Source organism: Pan troglodytes, chromosome 3 (assembly GCF_028858775.2).
Source record: "Pan troglodytes isolate AG18354 chromosome 3, NHGRI_mPanTro3-v2.0_pri, whole genome shotgun sequence".
In the NCBI taxonomy this organism is placed as follows: Eukaryota; Metazoa; Chordata; class Mammalia; order Primates; family Hominidae; genus Pan; species Pan troglodytes.
The window spans coordinates 36,509,815-36,527,174 of NC_072401.2; the positions used below are offsets into that span (position 1 = coordinate 36,509,815).

At 37.8% G+C, this 17,360-nt stretch overlaps 1 protein-coding gene across 6 annotated transcripts in view; it reads right to left on the minus strand.

The window, feature by feature from the left end:
- The window catches only part of ARAP2 (ArfGAP with RhoGAP domain, ankyrin repeat and PH domain 2), a 173,235-nt gene that overhangs the window by 129,333 nt on the left and 26,542 nt on the right, over positions 1 to 17,360 (minus strand). For all 6 annotated transcript variants that reach the window (XR_010156526.1, XM_016951436.4, XM_063809457.1 and 3 more), the window contains exons 6-7: positions 7,846 to 7,915; positions 1,720 to 1,840 (exon numbers count right to left, since the gene is read on the minus strand). Coding sequence is in view for 5 of the 6 variants with exons in the window: in XM_016951436.4 (XP_016806925.1) it covers positions 1,720 to 1,840; positions 7,846 to 7,915 (191 nt within the window). In the remaining variant the exon portion in view is untranslated. The remainder of the gene's footprint in view (positions 1 to 1,719; positions 1,841 to 7,845; positions 7,916 to 17,360) is intronic.

Below are 17,360 nucleotides of genomic sequence, written 5' to 3' on the forward strand. Positions count from 1 at the left end.
AGGCCGAGGTGGGCAGATCACCTGAGATCAGGAGTTCTAGACCAACCTGACCAACATGGTGAAACCCCGTCTCTACTAGATACAAAAAACAATTAGCTGGGCGTGGTGATGCATGCCAGTAGTCCCAGGTACTTGGGAGGCTGAGCCAGGACAATCGCTTGAACCCGTGAGGCGGAGGTTGCAGTGAGCCGAGATTGCGCCATTGCACTCAAGCTTGGGCAACAAGAGTGAAACTCTGTCTCAAAAAAAAAAAAAAAGGATAATAATTTTAACACTACCAACCTTATGAGACTGTTGTGAAAATGAAGAATTAGCAAAGTGTCTGGCACATATCAGGTATTCAGTCAATTTCCCATACCATTATAATTCAAATAATTAAAGCACCAAGAAGTACTTCTAAAAATCAAGTTGAATTATATATCTATTCCTAAATAAAAGTTGTCCATAAAATAAGTTAAATACTAATTCTTAATGCGATGGTATTATCTAAATTACTAAAACCAGTGAATTTATATTAATGACATATTATGATAGTCAAATAAAATACACAACAGAGAACTTTTAATTTCTCTGGCTCCTCCCCAACCCTTATTCAAACAAAATTCAGAAAAGATTTCTCTGTACACATTTAAACTCAATCCAGAAAACATGTGCCATCTTTGGATCGGCTTTTACCATCAAGTGCCCCATAGATGACATAGATGAAAAGAATTCAAGAAATATAAAAGATGCTCCAAAATCTACCATAGAATGATTACTGTGCCTGTGCGGTCAGCTAAAGCGGGGGTCCCCAAACCCCAGACCATGGACTGGTACCATTACATGGTCTGTTAGGAACAGGGCCACACAGCAGAAGGTGAGCAGCAGGCGAGCCAGTGAAGCTTCATCTGTATCTACAGCCACTCCTGGCTGCATCTATAGCCAGTACTGGCATTACTGCCTGAGATCTGCCTCCTGTCAGATCACAGGTGGCATTAGATTCTCACAGCAGCACAAACTCTACCGTAAAATGTGCATGCAAGGAATTTAGGTTGTGTGCTCCTTATGAGAGTCTAATGCCTGACAATCTGTCACTGTCTCCCATCAGCCCCAGATGGGGCCATTTAGTTGCAAGAAAACAAGCTCAGGGATCCCACTGATTCTACATTATAGTGAGTTGTATAATTATTTCATTATATACTACAATGTAATAATAACAGAACTAAAACACACAATAAATGTAATGTGCTTCAATCATCCAGGAACCATCTCCCCACCACCGGTTCATGGAAAAATTGTCTTCCACGAAACCAGTCCCTGGTGCAAAAAAGGTTGGGAACCACTGAGCCTGCCATAAATGTCCATATAACCAACTTAATAGTTAGAAAAATTGTTTTTGCATATCAAATAACTATTTTGCATTATCAAAACAACATCTCAAAGGTTAGCTCCACGAAAGCAGAGAATTTTGTCTCCTTTATTTCACACTGTATACCCAGAACTTACGAGTCCTTAGCACACAATAGGCTCTCATTAAATATTTGTTGCATGAAAGAGAAAACAAATAACTTGTCAACTTATTTATGTTTTAACATTATGCATTTGAAAAATTAATTTTAAAATGTAAATTATCAAAAAGTAATATATTTAAAGGTTTCTTGACATTCCTAGTCTAACTGGTTTATTAATATGATTAGTCAGAAATTAATGTATTTCATAGGGATAAAGAAATAATCTTACCTTCTTTTTCTACTCTAAAAACAAAAGTTCTTTGTGTTGTAACAACTTCAAATTTGTTGTCTCCTTGAACTCGTACTGTTGATATAGCAGAAAGGGGAATTATTCCTTTCGAATACATCTCCTGTATTGGTTAGAAAAAAAGAGAAGACATATGAAAATGAAATTCTCTTGATCTTATCAAAAAAGAATGGCACAGTATTTATAACTGCTTCTCTTTATAATTTCAATCCAAATTTTTTAAACGCCATACAAGTAATTTGTCCACTCATATTCTCATGTAATACCCTAGAAAAGAAACTATTAAATATCCCCTTCTTTGAAGTGAGATCTTTTCAACTTTCTCTTCATCTGGAATTAAAAGGGAAAGAATCAAATACAAACAATCCTACTAAACTAGCAATACAGAGTTCCAAAAACCAGCAGCATGTTCTTTAAAACAATCTGCTCAAAATGATTTTATGGTGTTTGCAGGCATCTGCTGGCCACAACAGGTACTGTAACTGAACCATTTTGAAACGAGTTTGTTACTTATTAGGAACCAAAATATACCTTAAACACATATCGGGTTTTCTAAATTAACCATGTTACTCAAAGCTCTGATGATGAGCATCTCACCCTCAAACTGTATCATTTTAATTTTTACTCTCCAATGAATAAAGAATAAAAAAAGACAGATTTTTCTGTTTCCAAACAGCATATAAATATTACAAATTTTGTTTAAAAAAAGGTCATTCTTAAGACTTTGATAACTTTTTAATCCATCTTCATTTTCCTGGACCCTCTCAAATCATGTCATGATAACTACTGCACAATTTCAACTCTTTATATTTTCTGGGCCCCGTGTTGGAAAGAAAATTCAGAGTGCTTATACTTTCAAGGAGCCTCAAAATGAAAACCCAGCTACTGCAATGAGAGAAGAGTTTAAAACTGGGTAAAAACTAAGGGATTTAAGAGTACAAAGACGGAAAATCTCAATTCTGCTTAAAGGCTGTGAGGTATATCTTTACAAACATGGTGGTATTTAAACCCGACTTTTAAAAAACCTTAATTTTAACCAGATAGACAAGTGCGTGGGGGGCATTCTAGTCAAAAAGACTAAATAACGGAAGTGTAAGGCAGAGAAATAAGAGGACAACAACATAGAGTCAAAGACAGGAGGCTGATAACGCATACCAAGGACACATTATAGAAGCTCTGCAATATTAAAAGAGTTTGGATACATCCTTAAGGGATTTCTTTATCTCTTCCCTTCCACAGCGCACAGCGTTATCCTTGGAACCCACACTTTTGAGCAGGTCCCAGATATAACTGATTTGGAAAAAACAGCAAACCATTCCATGCAGGGAGCAAGTACTGAGTTTATATTTCTCCTAGCCATAAACTCCTGCCTTAGCAATTGGTAAGGGACAGTCATCATTAGCGTCATGGCATTCTACCAGAAGGATATCCTCGTCTGCTATTTAAGGAGATACACTATATCATCATGGCATTATCTCTGAGTATTTTTTAAGTTTCTTCTCCTTCACTAGCTCTGTTCCAATCTCCCATCCCTGACTTTATTTATCCATCAAAATCCTATCCATTCTTTAATGTAATCTTAAATACCAATGCAATGAAGGCTCTCCTATGTCCTCCCATGCAGCCAAAACTGAGTATGGCAAATGAGCTGTGATTCAGGAAGATGAATGGGCAACCTTATACAGAAAAGAGAGAAGGATGTCAAGAAATAAGCACTTAGTAAACAACTTATTTCTTCTCCTTTTTACTTTATCTTCTCTCCCTATAAAAATCCTTTTCCACTAATTTTTTTAAATTTTCTAAATTAACACATAATAATTGTTCGTATCTATGGGATACATAGTGATGTCATGATACATAGTGATGTCGTGATACATATAATGACCAGAAGAGGTAACAAGCATGTCCATCATCTCAAATATTCATCATCTCTCTGTGTTGGAAACATTCAATATCCTCCTTCTGGCTATTTGAAACTATATTAAATTAGTGTTAACTACAGTCATCCTACAGTGCTATAGAACACTAGGACTTATTCCTCCTCTCTAGCTATAAGTTCCTGCCCTTTAACAAATCTCTCCCTATGTCCTCCTTCTCCCTACCCTTTACAGCCTCTACTATCCTCTTTACTACTTTTTACTTTGGTAAGATTCACTTTGAAAAAAGCTTCCTCATCAGTGAGAATATGGGCTGTTTAACTTTCTGTTCCTGCCGTATTTCACTTAATATAATGTCCTCCAGCTCTACCAACTTTATGCAGAGTAATCTAAAATTTCTCTCTTCCTTTCTTATCTACTCATTTCACTCAATTTCACTGCCATATTGCAAGTCATCAGTAGTCTATGTAACTGTCTCGTAAGCACCATAAACTGTAAAACTGAATTTATTTTCACCTGAAGACTTACACTATCCTTATATCTGTCCATTAAAATATCAACTCTTCTAGTCCATCTGAAATAGAATGAAGTCATCTTTGACCTTTGCTGGTTCCTTTGCACCCACATAGCTTGCATTCTTCCCACATCTAGAATAAACTTCCTCCCCACCACTCACCAACTGTGAATTACTGTCACATTGGTTTTCTTGAGGTTTCCTGAATATATCACATTTCTACCCAAGCCAGTGCCTTTGCATACACTGTTTGCTCTGCAAGGAATTGTCTTCACACCCATCTGCACATACTTACTGCCTCCTCAACCTTCATATTTCAGCATAAATATATCCTCCTGAAGAAAGCCTTTCTGACCAGCACATTCTCTCAGACCCCTCATCCTCACAGATAACCCTAATTTAAGCTAACAGCAACCTGGATTTTTCCTTTATAACAATTATTCATTGTGATTTAAACGGTGACTTTATATTTACCTGTGTGATCATTTAATTAATATATTCTCCCCAAATACGCTTCAGGTCATTTATCTACATTCCTCACCACCTTTCATGTAGTTAATACTATAGAAATATTTTCTGAATGAATGAATCCTATGTCTAATCAATCACAATTATAACAATCTCTGATGGCTCATTTTTAATATTTCTTGAAATTCATTTCTTATCACTTCCACTGAGGCTCCACTGAGCCTATACATTAGTCTACATGCTAATAACGCCTGGCTTAGTGCAACAGTCTCCTGGTTTGCCTCCCTACTTTCAGTTTGTTTTTCTTCTGAATTTTCCTGCATATTATTTTTCAAATGTCATACAGTTGGAGAAAATCAAGAAAAGGCTCATGGAGGTGAATAACAAGATGGGTTTGATGTTTGCACAGAATGTTGATGGATGGCAATGGCTAGGGAGGCTCAGATGGAAGAACAAAAACACAAGGGGAACATGTAGGAAAAGACATGCTCCAGTTTCCCATAGTGTATACTCAGTCACTGTTTAAAAAGATCATTAGGCAGAGACACATGACATGATTGGCTTAACAAAGGAAACCCTATAAATCCAAGTAGGTTAAAACGGCAATACAAGGCCAAAACTAGACCAATAAGTGCTCTAGAAATTCAGAAGAGGAAGTTAACCTCTTTCCATTGTCAGGCAACCTAAGGATGTGGGAAAGGGCACAGCATCTTTGGGGACAGTGTAAGAGCCCCTCTGCTCTAAGTCTGTAGTGACTGAGACCAGAGAGCAGGAATTAGAATGCCTAAAAACATTTACAGTTTATCCCCTACGTGATCTGTTTCCAAATTTTAGCTTGCGTAAGAATTAGAGGAACTTATAACAACATCCCTCTAGTGAGATAATTAACTATTTGTTGAGGAAAATGTTACCATTAACCCATTTTGTCACTAGAAATAAGTCAAGTAGCACTGTACTGAAAGAAACAGGGACTAAAAAAAGATTATCTTTCTAATAGATCCCGTTAAAGGGAAAACAATTCCTTAAAAAATAACCTACACACCTATAACAATGATATATTTAACAAGTAAATATTTCTGGTAGAATAATAGAAAAAAATAATTCCCCAGATGTGATCAAAATATACTTAACAAGCAAAATACTATGTCACTATAACCTCAGAATGTTGTAGCTTATCTAATGGCTGATTTATAATCTAGTATCAGATCCCAAGAAAAATCTTGTAATTTTTAACACTGTAGAGCTGATTTTTATATTTGTCTTGCAACAGTACAAGATAAAGACAATAAAGAAAAAAATACTCAAATGACAACAATGCTCAAAATGCCTGTGTTTTTCAGAGTATAAAATTTTCCTTAAGGAAAGAAATTTTAAAGCATCCCTTGAGCCTGTAACACACAGATATCTAGGGCAAGTCTGTCATTTATCTACCAATTTGAGACAATGAAACAATCACAGGGCAATTCTGCCCACAGCTGGGTGAAAATGGGGGTGAGTTAAATTTCTTTGCAGGGGATAAAATATCAGGGATGTTTGGATCATGCCATTTTCTGTGATATAATGAAGGAGTCCTTACAGAGACATGATTGGCGGCCTCAAAGAAAGTGGAAGAAACCTAGGGAATGTGTAACTGTGCACGCTACCTCCCAAAGGCCCAACCACATGCTCCTCAAGTTCACATTTAAACATTAAAAGACCCAACTGTTCAGTTCTCATAGCTGTTAACACCGGGTCACCCAGCCAAGATAGTGGCTATGGCCACACCTATGCATCCCTTTTGCTAGAAGAGTCACAACAGAAACTCTCTCTCCTTTTAGGAAACACCAAATCCAGTGTTTCTGTTTTTTTTTTTTTTTTTTTTTTTTTGCCAAAATGTAACCAACCATCTAGACAATAAATGGATGAAGTGTCACAGAAAATAACAACTTAAATTTTTTTAATATTAAGCTAAATGATTTGCAATATCTCATTTTTATATGAACTTTTTAATTTCAAACCAAGCTGCATCATTTTCATTGCATCAATAACTAAAAACGTGAGAGGTCCTCATCTCTTCACTGCAGTTGAGATGAGCTTTAAAAGAATAAACAGAGGGAAAGAGGGAAAAACAGTCCAGTTTGACACAGTTACTAGAAATTATCTCAAATGAAAACAATGGTAGTGCCAGCAACAGTTTTATGGCATGGAAACCTGTCTCACTCCTGAGTAGTTTTCCTCCTTATTTCAATCAAACCAGAAAAGGTTACAGGTGCTGGAGAAAACCAGCAGTGAGATTCCATCAGCTATAGAGACTACCTTCTACTCAACCTAGGCAACGAATTGTCTTAACACTCAAATGTACAAGCAAACTAGAAAAAATAGTAGCTAAAACAGAAAACAGCTTTTAAGGCTGGTCGTGGTAGCTCATGTCTGTAATTCCAGCACTTTGGGAGGCCAAGGCGGCAGATCACTTGAGATCAGAAGTTTGAGACCAGCCTGGCCAACATGGTGAAACCTTGTCTCTACTAAAATTACAAAATTAGCCAGGCATGGTGGTGTGCACCTGTAATCCCAGCTACTCAGGAGGCTGAGGCAGGAGAATTGCTGGAACCCAGAAGGCAAAGGCTGCAGTGAGCCAAGATCCTGCCACTATACTCCAGCCTGGGCAACAGAGCAAGACTCTGTCTCCAAAAAAGAAAAAAAAGAAAACGGCTTTTCAAAAATATTCATCCAACCATCTTGCAAACCTCCAAGAAATGTGTTTATACCGATTTGATGCTCTCAGTCACTGCAAAGTGAAACCAAACAATTAACACCTCTCTATATCTTCCATTATTCTCAGCCATAGAGCATGCAATGTGTGTTATGTTGCAGTATGTGTTACTGTCTAAAAGCATATATTCTTCTGTCCTGCAGCAATAAAGAAGCAATATATAAAAAGAAGCCTAAATATCTATTAGAGCCACAGGTATTGCCAATATTAGGGGGTGGAAATCTCCAAATAATGAGAAAATTATGTTAGATTATGAGCTACAAAAAAGAGCATGTGGTTAAATCTTAAAATTAGTGTGTTAAGAGAAAGTACATACTTAAGACAAAAATCATCTGATTTTAATTAACTAAGCATATGGTAATATATTTATTAGTTGCAACTTCAAATTCTTTTCATGTTGAGAATCTACCTCCTATTCTTAAAAACCAAACTGCTTGCTGAGTTTACACCTCGTATGCATAAAAAAGCAATTTTTGAAAACTGTAAAATGTATTTACCTTCTCATTATTGTAGTAAGAAATGCTAAGGCCATCAAATTTCACCCATCTCTTCTGAAACATGCGTTTTCTGCAAAACATATGAAATTGTTATTTTACATTCAAGTACCATGAACTTAGATTGTTAAGTTCATTTGTAATGTAACCGTGTAAATATATTATTATTTAATGTTAAACAGCATAGACAACAATAGGCTATGATAATACACAGTTTTGGCCATGGCACATAGGAAAAAATAGCATAATAGTACTTTCTAATCAGTTGACCTAGGAATTTTTTGTTAATGACAAAATTAACAGGGTTGTCGCACACATTTGTAAGGTTCGGTGCACAACAAAATGTGGTCAGAAACACTGTCACTGAACCCATTTCTAACAATAAAGATAATCCTTTCACGAAGATAATATAAGCTTTCATCCCTCATTAAGCTTATACATCTATTTTATTTTTCCTTGATTTTTGTTTTAGGGCATAAATATCTTACTAAAATAACAAGGCTTTGTCAATTGGATTTACATGGAAAACATATTGAATTTTGATTGAGTAAGCTGAAAAAGACCTGAACAAATATACAGAATCATTTATAAGCATTCAAAATTCAGTGAAAGATTAGTATATTTTTTAAATGATCATATGAAAGGCAAAGGTAGTTTAAAATGGCTACTGACATGAAAAACAAAAGCAAAAAAAGATATCACATGTTTCAGGCTTAAAAGAAAAAATAAACTATTTTTCTGACTATATAAGGAAGAAGTGAAGAACTGTTTTTACTTAGGCTTGCTTTTTATTTTTATTTTATATTCTCCTTCCCTGAAAGCAGACAACCGTAGGTACTTTTGGTCTTTAACACAGAAAATATACGAAAACGAACTTCCTATTTTTTAAAAAATTTAAAAAATATTATTTCTAAACAAATATCAACTCTGTCTACCTTATGCTTTTGCAATTTTCTGAAATGTTTAAAACAAGGAGTTGGCATAACTTTTCTTGGCTCTCAGAAGACTTAATAGAAAAAGAACTTCAGGAAGTGTAGGGAGCTTGTCTCTGGGCTGGTTCCCCAGCCACACATCTATTATGCAAGTGAAACATAGCAAGCCTCCCAAATTAATTGTTAGCAAGTATGTTCTGCATAAGATAAAATAATACCAAATCTGATCAAATATAAAAAATTTTTGAGATTCTTCAGTGCAGACAACATTTTCACATATAAGCATTGAATTAATTATGAAGTAATAAGAACATGTAAATTTACATGTAAAGATCTCAAAAGCATATAACCACTTCATATTTAACTCTAATTACAGAAAAAAAATATAAAATAAAAATTTTGGCCAGGCGTGGTGGTTCATGCTTATAATCCCACCACTTTGAGAAGCTGAGGTGGGTGGATCACTGGGCAACATGGCAAAACCCTGTCTCTACAAAATATACAGAAAAAAAAAAAATAAATAGCCAGGCATGGTAGCGCACAACTGTTGTCCAAGCTATTTGGAAGGCTCAGGTTGAAAGGATCATTTGAGCCCAGGAGGTGGAAGCTGCAGTGAGTTATGACTGCACCACTGTACTCCAGCCTGGGCAACACAGTGAGAGCCCCATCTCAAAAAAAAATTACTTTAAAAGCATATTACCACAACTGACCACCCAGCCCTCTTTCCATCTTATTTTTCATCTTTCAGCTTCTAGAATTTAACTTTTCTTGGCCTGTCTGCAATGGGTTTTCCTCACTTTGCAACATCCAACAGTGTTAGAGCCATCTGGTTTTCACTTTTTCTAGCAACACAGGGTTCCTTAAATTCTCAGCATTAAACGTTGAAAGGTAAAGAAATATTAACCAAACACAATAATTATCACTGGATAAATTAGTCACTTTTTGCTCATTTCATATTTATCTCTTCCACACTTAAAGGCAGAGAAATACATACCTTCTAACACAATCCAAACAGTAATTCAGTAAATCAAGATTTTGCTTTGGGACACAACCCACTTCACACTGGGAATGACAGTAAGCTAGAGCTCAATTACATATATAATCTTCCATTTTGAGATAAAAATAATTAACATCTGTGGGGGATAGAGCCCTTAGGGCCTCCCATTACCTCACTATTCCCTTTGCTGACTCCTTATCTTTCAGTTACATCTAAACCAACTACAAAGAAATCCCTTCCCTGATGACCCGATCCAAAGTGGATAACAAAGTTATTCTCTCTCTCAATACCCTCTACTTTTCCTCATAGCACTTAACACAACCTCTAATTTTATATATTTGCTTATTTGCTTAATGTTTGTCTCCCACACCGGGTCTTATGCTTTACAAGGACAATGTTTATTTCCTTCTGTATGATCAGCAAGTAACACAGAGAGGAATATGGCACTGAAAAAGAATTTGCTGAAGGAATGAGTGACATGATTAAAAGCACAGTCCTTCTGGCACCATGGGTGGGATGACAGACAAATAAAAACTCAAATGATCAGCACTCATATAATCAGCATCTTTTAAAAGAACGGTTGAGGGAATGCAAGAAAACTTCAGAACATGCAGAATTAAATTCAAAGTTTTGAAACCTGCCAAAACATCAAGTGTAAAAGGTTTACAACCTATTTTCACATGTCTTACTTAAAATTAACTGCAGCCACTCCAACACTTAAAACTTTCTTAGAATTCCATCACCATCTTGATAGACAGTTTGTGTCTGAGGCATCATCCAGTTACTTAATATTTGTGTCCACAGAAAAAGGAGGAGGGGAAGAGGGAGGGCCGATAGTTTACTTATGTGTTAGGCTTAAGGATCAGTCGAAGATGCAGCATCTGACTAGCTACAACTCCCCTCTCAGGCGCTCATAATGCAAAGGACACACCCTACCACTGGCTCTCTGAGGAAAATCTCAGCCTCTGAGAGAATCGGCTCCTAAGATATTCTCCCAATTATTTTAATTTTTTTCAACTGCCAGGTGACTATTTGATGTCTTCATCTATTTTTAACTCAATATTTTTAAAGATTATTAAATCTCTTTAACATTCTATGAAGGGACAGGTAAATAAGACAAATCCCAGCCCACAGTGAAATGGAATGAGAAACCACAGGGTGTAGCAGATGAAAGAACATGAAAGAACAACTGCCCTACAGGTGGAGAAAGCTATTCTGCACTCCTACCATCGAAAGTTGGCTTCTGTGGTCATGCATTCATCCAGTCAGCCATCAAAATCTGTGGGTACATACTCTGTGGACATTACTCTCTGGCCGCACTGCCTCTCTTCTCCAGACTCTTTCTTGCCTCATGGCCTTCCCATATGCCATTGTCTCTGCTTGGAACGCTGCCTGTCTGCTCCTAACATGGCTGGCTCCTTCTTATTCTTGAGAGTTCATCTTTAACGTCATTTCACCAAGTGACCATTCCTGACTATGCATAGATCATTTAGATCTCTTTGTTCTCTTGCTCCATTTCTTTACTTAATGACACTAAGCAGAATGGGTAATGATATATTTGTTTTGGCTTCGTATACCACCCATACTAGATTTCTTTTTCTTGAGCCTTCCTTATCTTTTTGCAAAATATGCATTTTATTGATACATATTAATTGACATACTTATGGGGTAAATGTGATATTCTGATATACGCATACAATGTGTAATGATCAATCAGGGTAAATATATCCATCACATCAAACAGACTTTGAGATCCTTGAGTACAGAATCCATTTCTGTTTCATTCATCAATATAAAACCAGTGACTATCATAGTTCCTCACGTACAGCGAAGAAACGAATGAATGTATTTTTCACTGAAAGATATTTACTTGAATTTCTATTGTATAAATATAGAAATAAACACTACTGAAAAACTTCATCCTTACTTTTATTTTTGCAAATATTAAAAACCAGATTTTTATATGACAAAACAAACACTTTGTAAAACTACTGTTGCAGGATCCTCAGGGTGTTGCTTTTCTGGCCAGAAGCCTCTGTGGCTGGTGGCACCTTTGCCTGAGTTCTGCTCTGGCCGACTGGGTTTGTTCCATCCATTTGGCTTGAGCAGGCTGTGCTCGGCTTACGCTACCAGCCTGGATCCCATCACTGCCAATGGCGAGCCAGGTGTGGAGAAGTGAGGGGTGTGTGAGCAAGCGAGCATGGGGTCCAGCCACTGCACACAGTGAGGCACCACAGCTGCTGCAGCGGGGCAGCCAGCACAAGGTGTCTGCATGGGCGCCGGCTCTCTGCAAGGCTGCAGCTGGACCAGGCACACCAGAAGCAGCTTCCATGGCTGCCACCAGGAAACATGGTGGCGGCTGGAAGCTTGAGACTCCAGGAACTTAAGAGGTCCAAAGAGGGAGTCACAGCCCTGCCTCAGGGAGCTTCCAGGTCTCGGTTCCCCAAAGGGCCGCAGCTCTTCTCTCCTTGTTTTCACCCATAACACGATGAGAAGGCGAAGTGTTTCAGCCCTGTTTGTGTTAACAGCTCTTTCAGCCCCGACATCTCCCAGGTCCCAAGTTCTTGTGCTGTGTCCAGAAAGAAGGAGGTACGCAGACAAGTGGAGGGTGAGCAAGGCGAAGAGGAGCTTTATTGAGTGACAGAATAGCTCAGAGGTGGTCCTGGGTGGGGAGCTCCTCTCTGCAGGCAGGTCATCTGATGTCTGCAGCTATCAGCAGAGGGTAGGCCCTGGCCATGGGTAGCTCCTCCCTGCAGCTGGTCGTCCTGATGTCTGCGCAGCTCTGGCTGATCCGGGGGCTTTTATGGGCCTCAGGGGAGGAAGTGCGCACCAACTGGTCCATGGGCAGCCATAGGCAGACCCAGAAAAGGCACCACAAGTTCCTACTGTGGTCCGCAGGACTAGCTGGCCCCTACCCTTCAGGCCCTCCCTGGCCTGAAGGTGAGGACTCACCGAGGACCTGCCCCCTTCTGCCCATGGCCCAGCTTCACTTCCTGCTGCTGTTCATGGTGCCCAGGCTGTTCATGCCAAGAGGTGTCTGCAGGCCAGTGCTGAGTTGACCTCAGCGCTCCCTTGGCTTTCCTCCCTCCCATGCTCATCAGGACCCAAAGTCCAGAGTGGGGCTGAGGCAGCAGGGAGCTGGCATGTCAGCACTTCCCCAGGAGTGCACAGATCCAGATGGGCTGTGACAGTACCTGGCCCCGGCCCCAATCTTGCTCTGAGATAGGAGCGGACACCGGGAGCAGGGAGAAACCAGGCAGTTGGAGCAGACACCTTTGAGCTTTCGTAGGTAGGGGGTGGCCTTCTGGTCCCCAAGACTGCAGAGATGCCTGGCTCTGCAGCCCTGACTTGGGCAGAGGCTGCTGCAACCAGGAACACAGGGCTCCTGCCAGCTTCCAGCCTCCACCAAGAGCACAGGGAGGCCTGGACTCATAGCCACGACTTGGGCATCTGTAGCTACACCCAGGAGAGCAGGACTCCTGTCTGCTCCATGGAGTGGGAGGCCTGGGTCCCACAGCCAAAGCTTGGCAACTACAGCTGCACCCGAGGAGCTCCCACCTTACCAACTCGGAAGGGGCAGGGCTCCCACTTGTCCTTGGCTCACGCCATCTCTGTAGAGTATGCAGCCCTGGCCACACCTCTCTGCTGCAGACAGTGTGATGGCAGCAGCGGCTCCAGATGGGTCACCGCTGCCATCACTACCTTGTTATTAAAAAAATGAATAAATAAGAGCCTACAGAACGCTTGAAAAGTTTACCATTAATTTCTATGTAATTTCAAAATACATTTTAGAATTAAAAAAAAAATTTTTTTTGAGGTGGAGTCTCGCTCTGTCACCCAAGCAGGAGTGCAGTGGCACAATCTCTGCTCACTGCAACCTCCACATTCCGGGTTCAAGTGTTTCTTCTGCCTCAGCCGATGGAGTAGCTGGGACTACAGGCACATGCCACCACATCCAGCTAATTTTTGTATTTTTAGTAGAGACAGGGTTTTACCATATTGGACAGGCTGGTCTCAAATTCCTGACCTCATGATCTGCCCACCTGGACCTCCCAAAGTGCTGGGTTTACAGGCGTGAGCCACCACGCCTGACCAAATTAAAAACTTTTTAACCAACATCTCACCCTTAACCCCACCTCCCAGTCCCTGTTAATCACCATTCTACTCTGTTTCTATGAGTGTATTTTTTTTAGATTCCACATATACATAGATACCACATAAAAGTTACAAACTTTCAGTTATAAGAATAAATTCTGGAAATCTGACATATAGCATGGTGACTATAGCTAATAATGTATTGTACACCTGAAATTTGCTAAGACAGTACATCTGAAGTGTTCTTATCACACACACACAAAAACAAACTCTGTTAGGTGACAGTTGTTATTAGCTTGTTTGTGTTAATTATTTCACAATATATAGGGATATCAAATCATCACATTGTATACCTTAAACACATATAATCTTTGAAAATCACATCTCAATAAAGCTGGAAACAAAAAGAAAAATTTAAATATGGTTATTTAAAATGTATGCATTTGATACTCTCCTATTTAAAAATGTTAAATAACCAATTTATTTTTAAACCTAAATTCATATAAACATTGAATAATCTATTTTCATTAAAACTATCAACATTCAATTAGTTGTTTTCCACATGTGAACTTCAATACTGAATTCCAATAATTAGTTAATTAAAGATAAAACTTTACACTTATATCTTTTCTCAGCACTATTCCCTTTTTTATTTTTGTTTATTTATTTATTTTTTTTTTTGAGACACAGTTTTGTTCTTGTTGCCCAGGCTGGAGTGCAATGGTGCAATCTCAGCTGACTACAACCTCCACCTCCTAGGTTCAAGCCATTCTCCTGCCTCAGCCTCCTGAGTAGCTGGGATTACAGGCATGCACCACCATGCCCAGCTAATTTTGTATTTTTAGTAGAGATGGGGTTTCTCCGTGTTCGTCAGGCTGGTCTCAAACTCCCAGCCTCAGGTGATCTGCCTGTCTCGGCCTCCCAAAGTGCTGGGATTACAAGCGTGAGCCACCGTGCCCAGCCTCCTCTTTTCTAGCACATGGAAAGTTAGATTAATTCATACTGGTAAACCTTACAAATTAATCAAAATTTCAACTAAATAATAAAAGGAAAAGCTTGAGAAGTCCTGTGCTTCTAACTGCCCATGTAAAATTAAATTAATAAATATCAATGATTACTAAATGTTTAAGAATTTTCTGTGCAAAAGTTCAATACTCCTCTCATGTGTTTTTAAACATATATTCACTATCCGGCAACTAATTTCATTGTAATTACATATAATTAATACATACACTGTAAGAATTTGCTAAAGTACTTCGAAAAATTTTCTCTGAAGTTGTATCTTTAAATTTCAACTACTAGCTTAATTTGCTTCACAAATTTTAAAAAACAGGAAAAGATAATGTATACAAGACAATGCCATCTTAGCCTATGTTCCGGCTACCACACAATACAAATTAGGTCTGAAATAATGATGCATTATTGCACAGAAAATAGATTTAAAGTTGCAGTCAATAAAGAAGTTATTTGGTACTACATTTGGTAATAAAAATAGGAAACACATAGTCCTTTTTTCCAAGAACTGTGTAGAGCCACACACATATATTAACTCATTTAATCCTCCAGACAAACACGTGAGACAGGTAACATTATTATATCCATTTTAGAGATGAAGGCACAGAGGCAGTGGTTGCTTAAATAATTTGTCCAAGTCATACAGCTAATAAAGAACATATCTGGGAGTGTCTTCCCAAAGACTGCTCTTAACTGCTATACAAAGCAGACATTAGTACATTTTATAGCTAAGTACCCAGGACATCCCTGTAGGTAGTAATAACATTTGACCTCTACATTTTATATGTGAGTTCAATCTTGCAAAGTACTTCAGAATTCCTTCAGGAAAAAAGGTAAAGCAGACATGAAACACATTAGCCTGAGTTTTATCTCATTTTGTTTTTAGGGTTCTGAAGGGAAACATTTATTTAAGAAGCTTTTTTCGAATAATTTATAAGACTGTGCAGTATTATTGAACAGATTTCTATAAACTCTTCCCTTGAGCTCTGGTAGGGCAGGTGGTGTAAAGTTTCAACTGCTTTCATAAAAACAGCTTCACCATCTGGTATCAGTTTTTGTTGTCTCAAAATGTGTTTCTTAAAAATTATTTTTTAACAACACTGTATACACACACAATTAAATCTCTATTTATGAAGTACTCACACAGAGGCACTCTTGTTTAATTTCATTCCTAAGTGCCAGCAGAGTTTTTTTTTTCAAGATTACATCTTTAAGCTTAAAAAACAAATCCTAATATCTAACAAGCATGCTAACTAAACAATGATACCAATCTAAGGTGTGAGAAGCTACCAAATTGTCACCTTTAAAAATCACACAATTGGAAAGAACATCAAAGACATTAAGTCAAATTTATGGCTTTTATTAATCCTGCCATTTAAGGCAATGAAAAACATAACTTCTCAAATATTCTAAACAATCTCAAAGGAAAAAGTATAATCACCATGTTGTTCCAGATTCATCTGCCTTGTTTACATAGCCCTAAAGAATCACAGCATATTTTATGTTATTCCCTCCTCTAACCCTAATGAGACCCAATATTTTCTAGGACTACAATCTCCATACGTATTTATTTTTATTTATCTAATTACTCATTTTTATTCAGCTATTTATTTATCCAATTATTCTTTTAAGAAGCAGAAGACTTTTAAATGATACAGTAACAAAATATTTTAGAGAGAGAAAGATGCAAGGAATTACTAAAATATTTCTATAAAATGCCAGCACTTCTCTATTCTAAAGAGCATTTTCTCACTTTTGAGCAAACCAAAATAACAATTTCCAAGATTATATGAACCAAATGAGCTGGGGCCAAAAAACGAAAATAAAACAAAAAAAGTATCTTCAATCTCAGCTTCCATCTCTGCTATATCTACATCCTAAAATGAGAAGAAAAAAAAAGGTACTCAACATAAAATTCTAGGGGCTAAAAAGATTCTTGGAAGTCAATGATAAAGCCTGAATTTTAGTGTGCAACTACCAATTTTAAAAAATATCTACAAAGAGCTTAGTGCTTTCATAAAGTGGTGTATAAAAAGCTATGTTAAAAGATTCACACTTCTTTATTTTATGGAGTCATATTATATAAAATACAACATGAACCAGCTTCCAGTTAAAAATCTCAGTTAAAAGCTTGCATTTACTTCTATTCCTCCCCAAACCTCACTAAAAGACATCAAATGGTTAAGAAATAAATAAAAATAAATAAATGCCTGCAAATCAACACTGACCAGAGAAGTCTAGGACAGTAACAATATCTAGAAATCTGGAAACAGAAGGAGAGATGTGAACTGATCGCTAATCCAGCATTAGATTAAATTAAGAGAAAAACACATTTACTCTTGCATTACCTCTGAAAATCTCAGGAAATAGACACCAAGTAACTCTGGAAGTGACTATGAAAGTGAGGGTGAGGTGCTGATAATGGATATATTGAAAGGCAGTTTAAGATGTAGACTTGCACTCCAACATCACAGAATCCT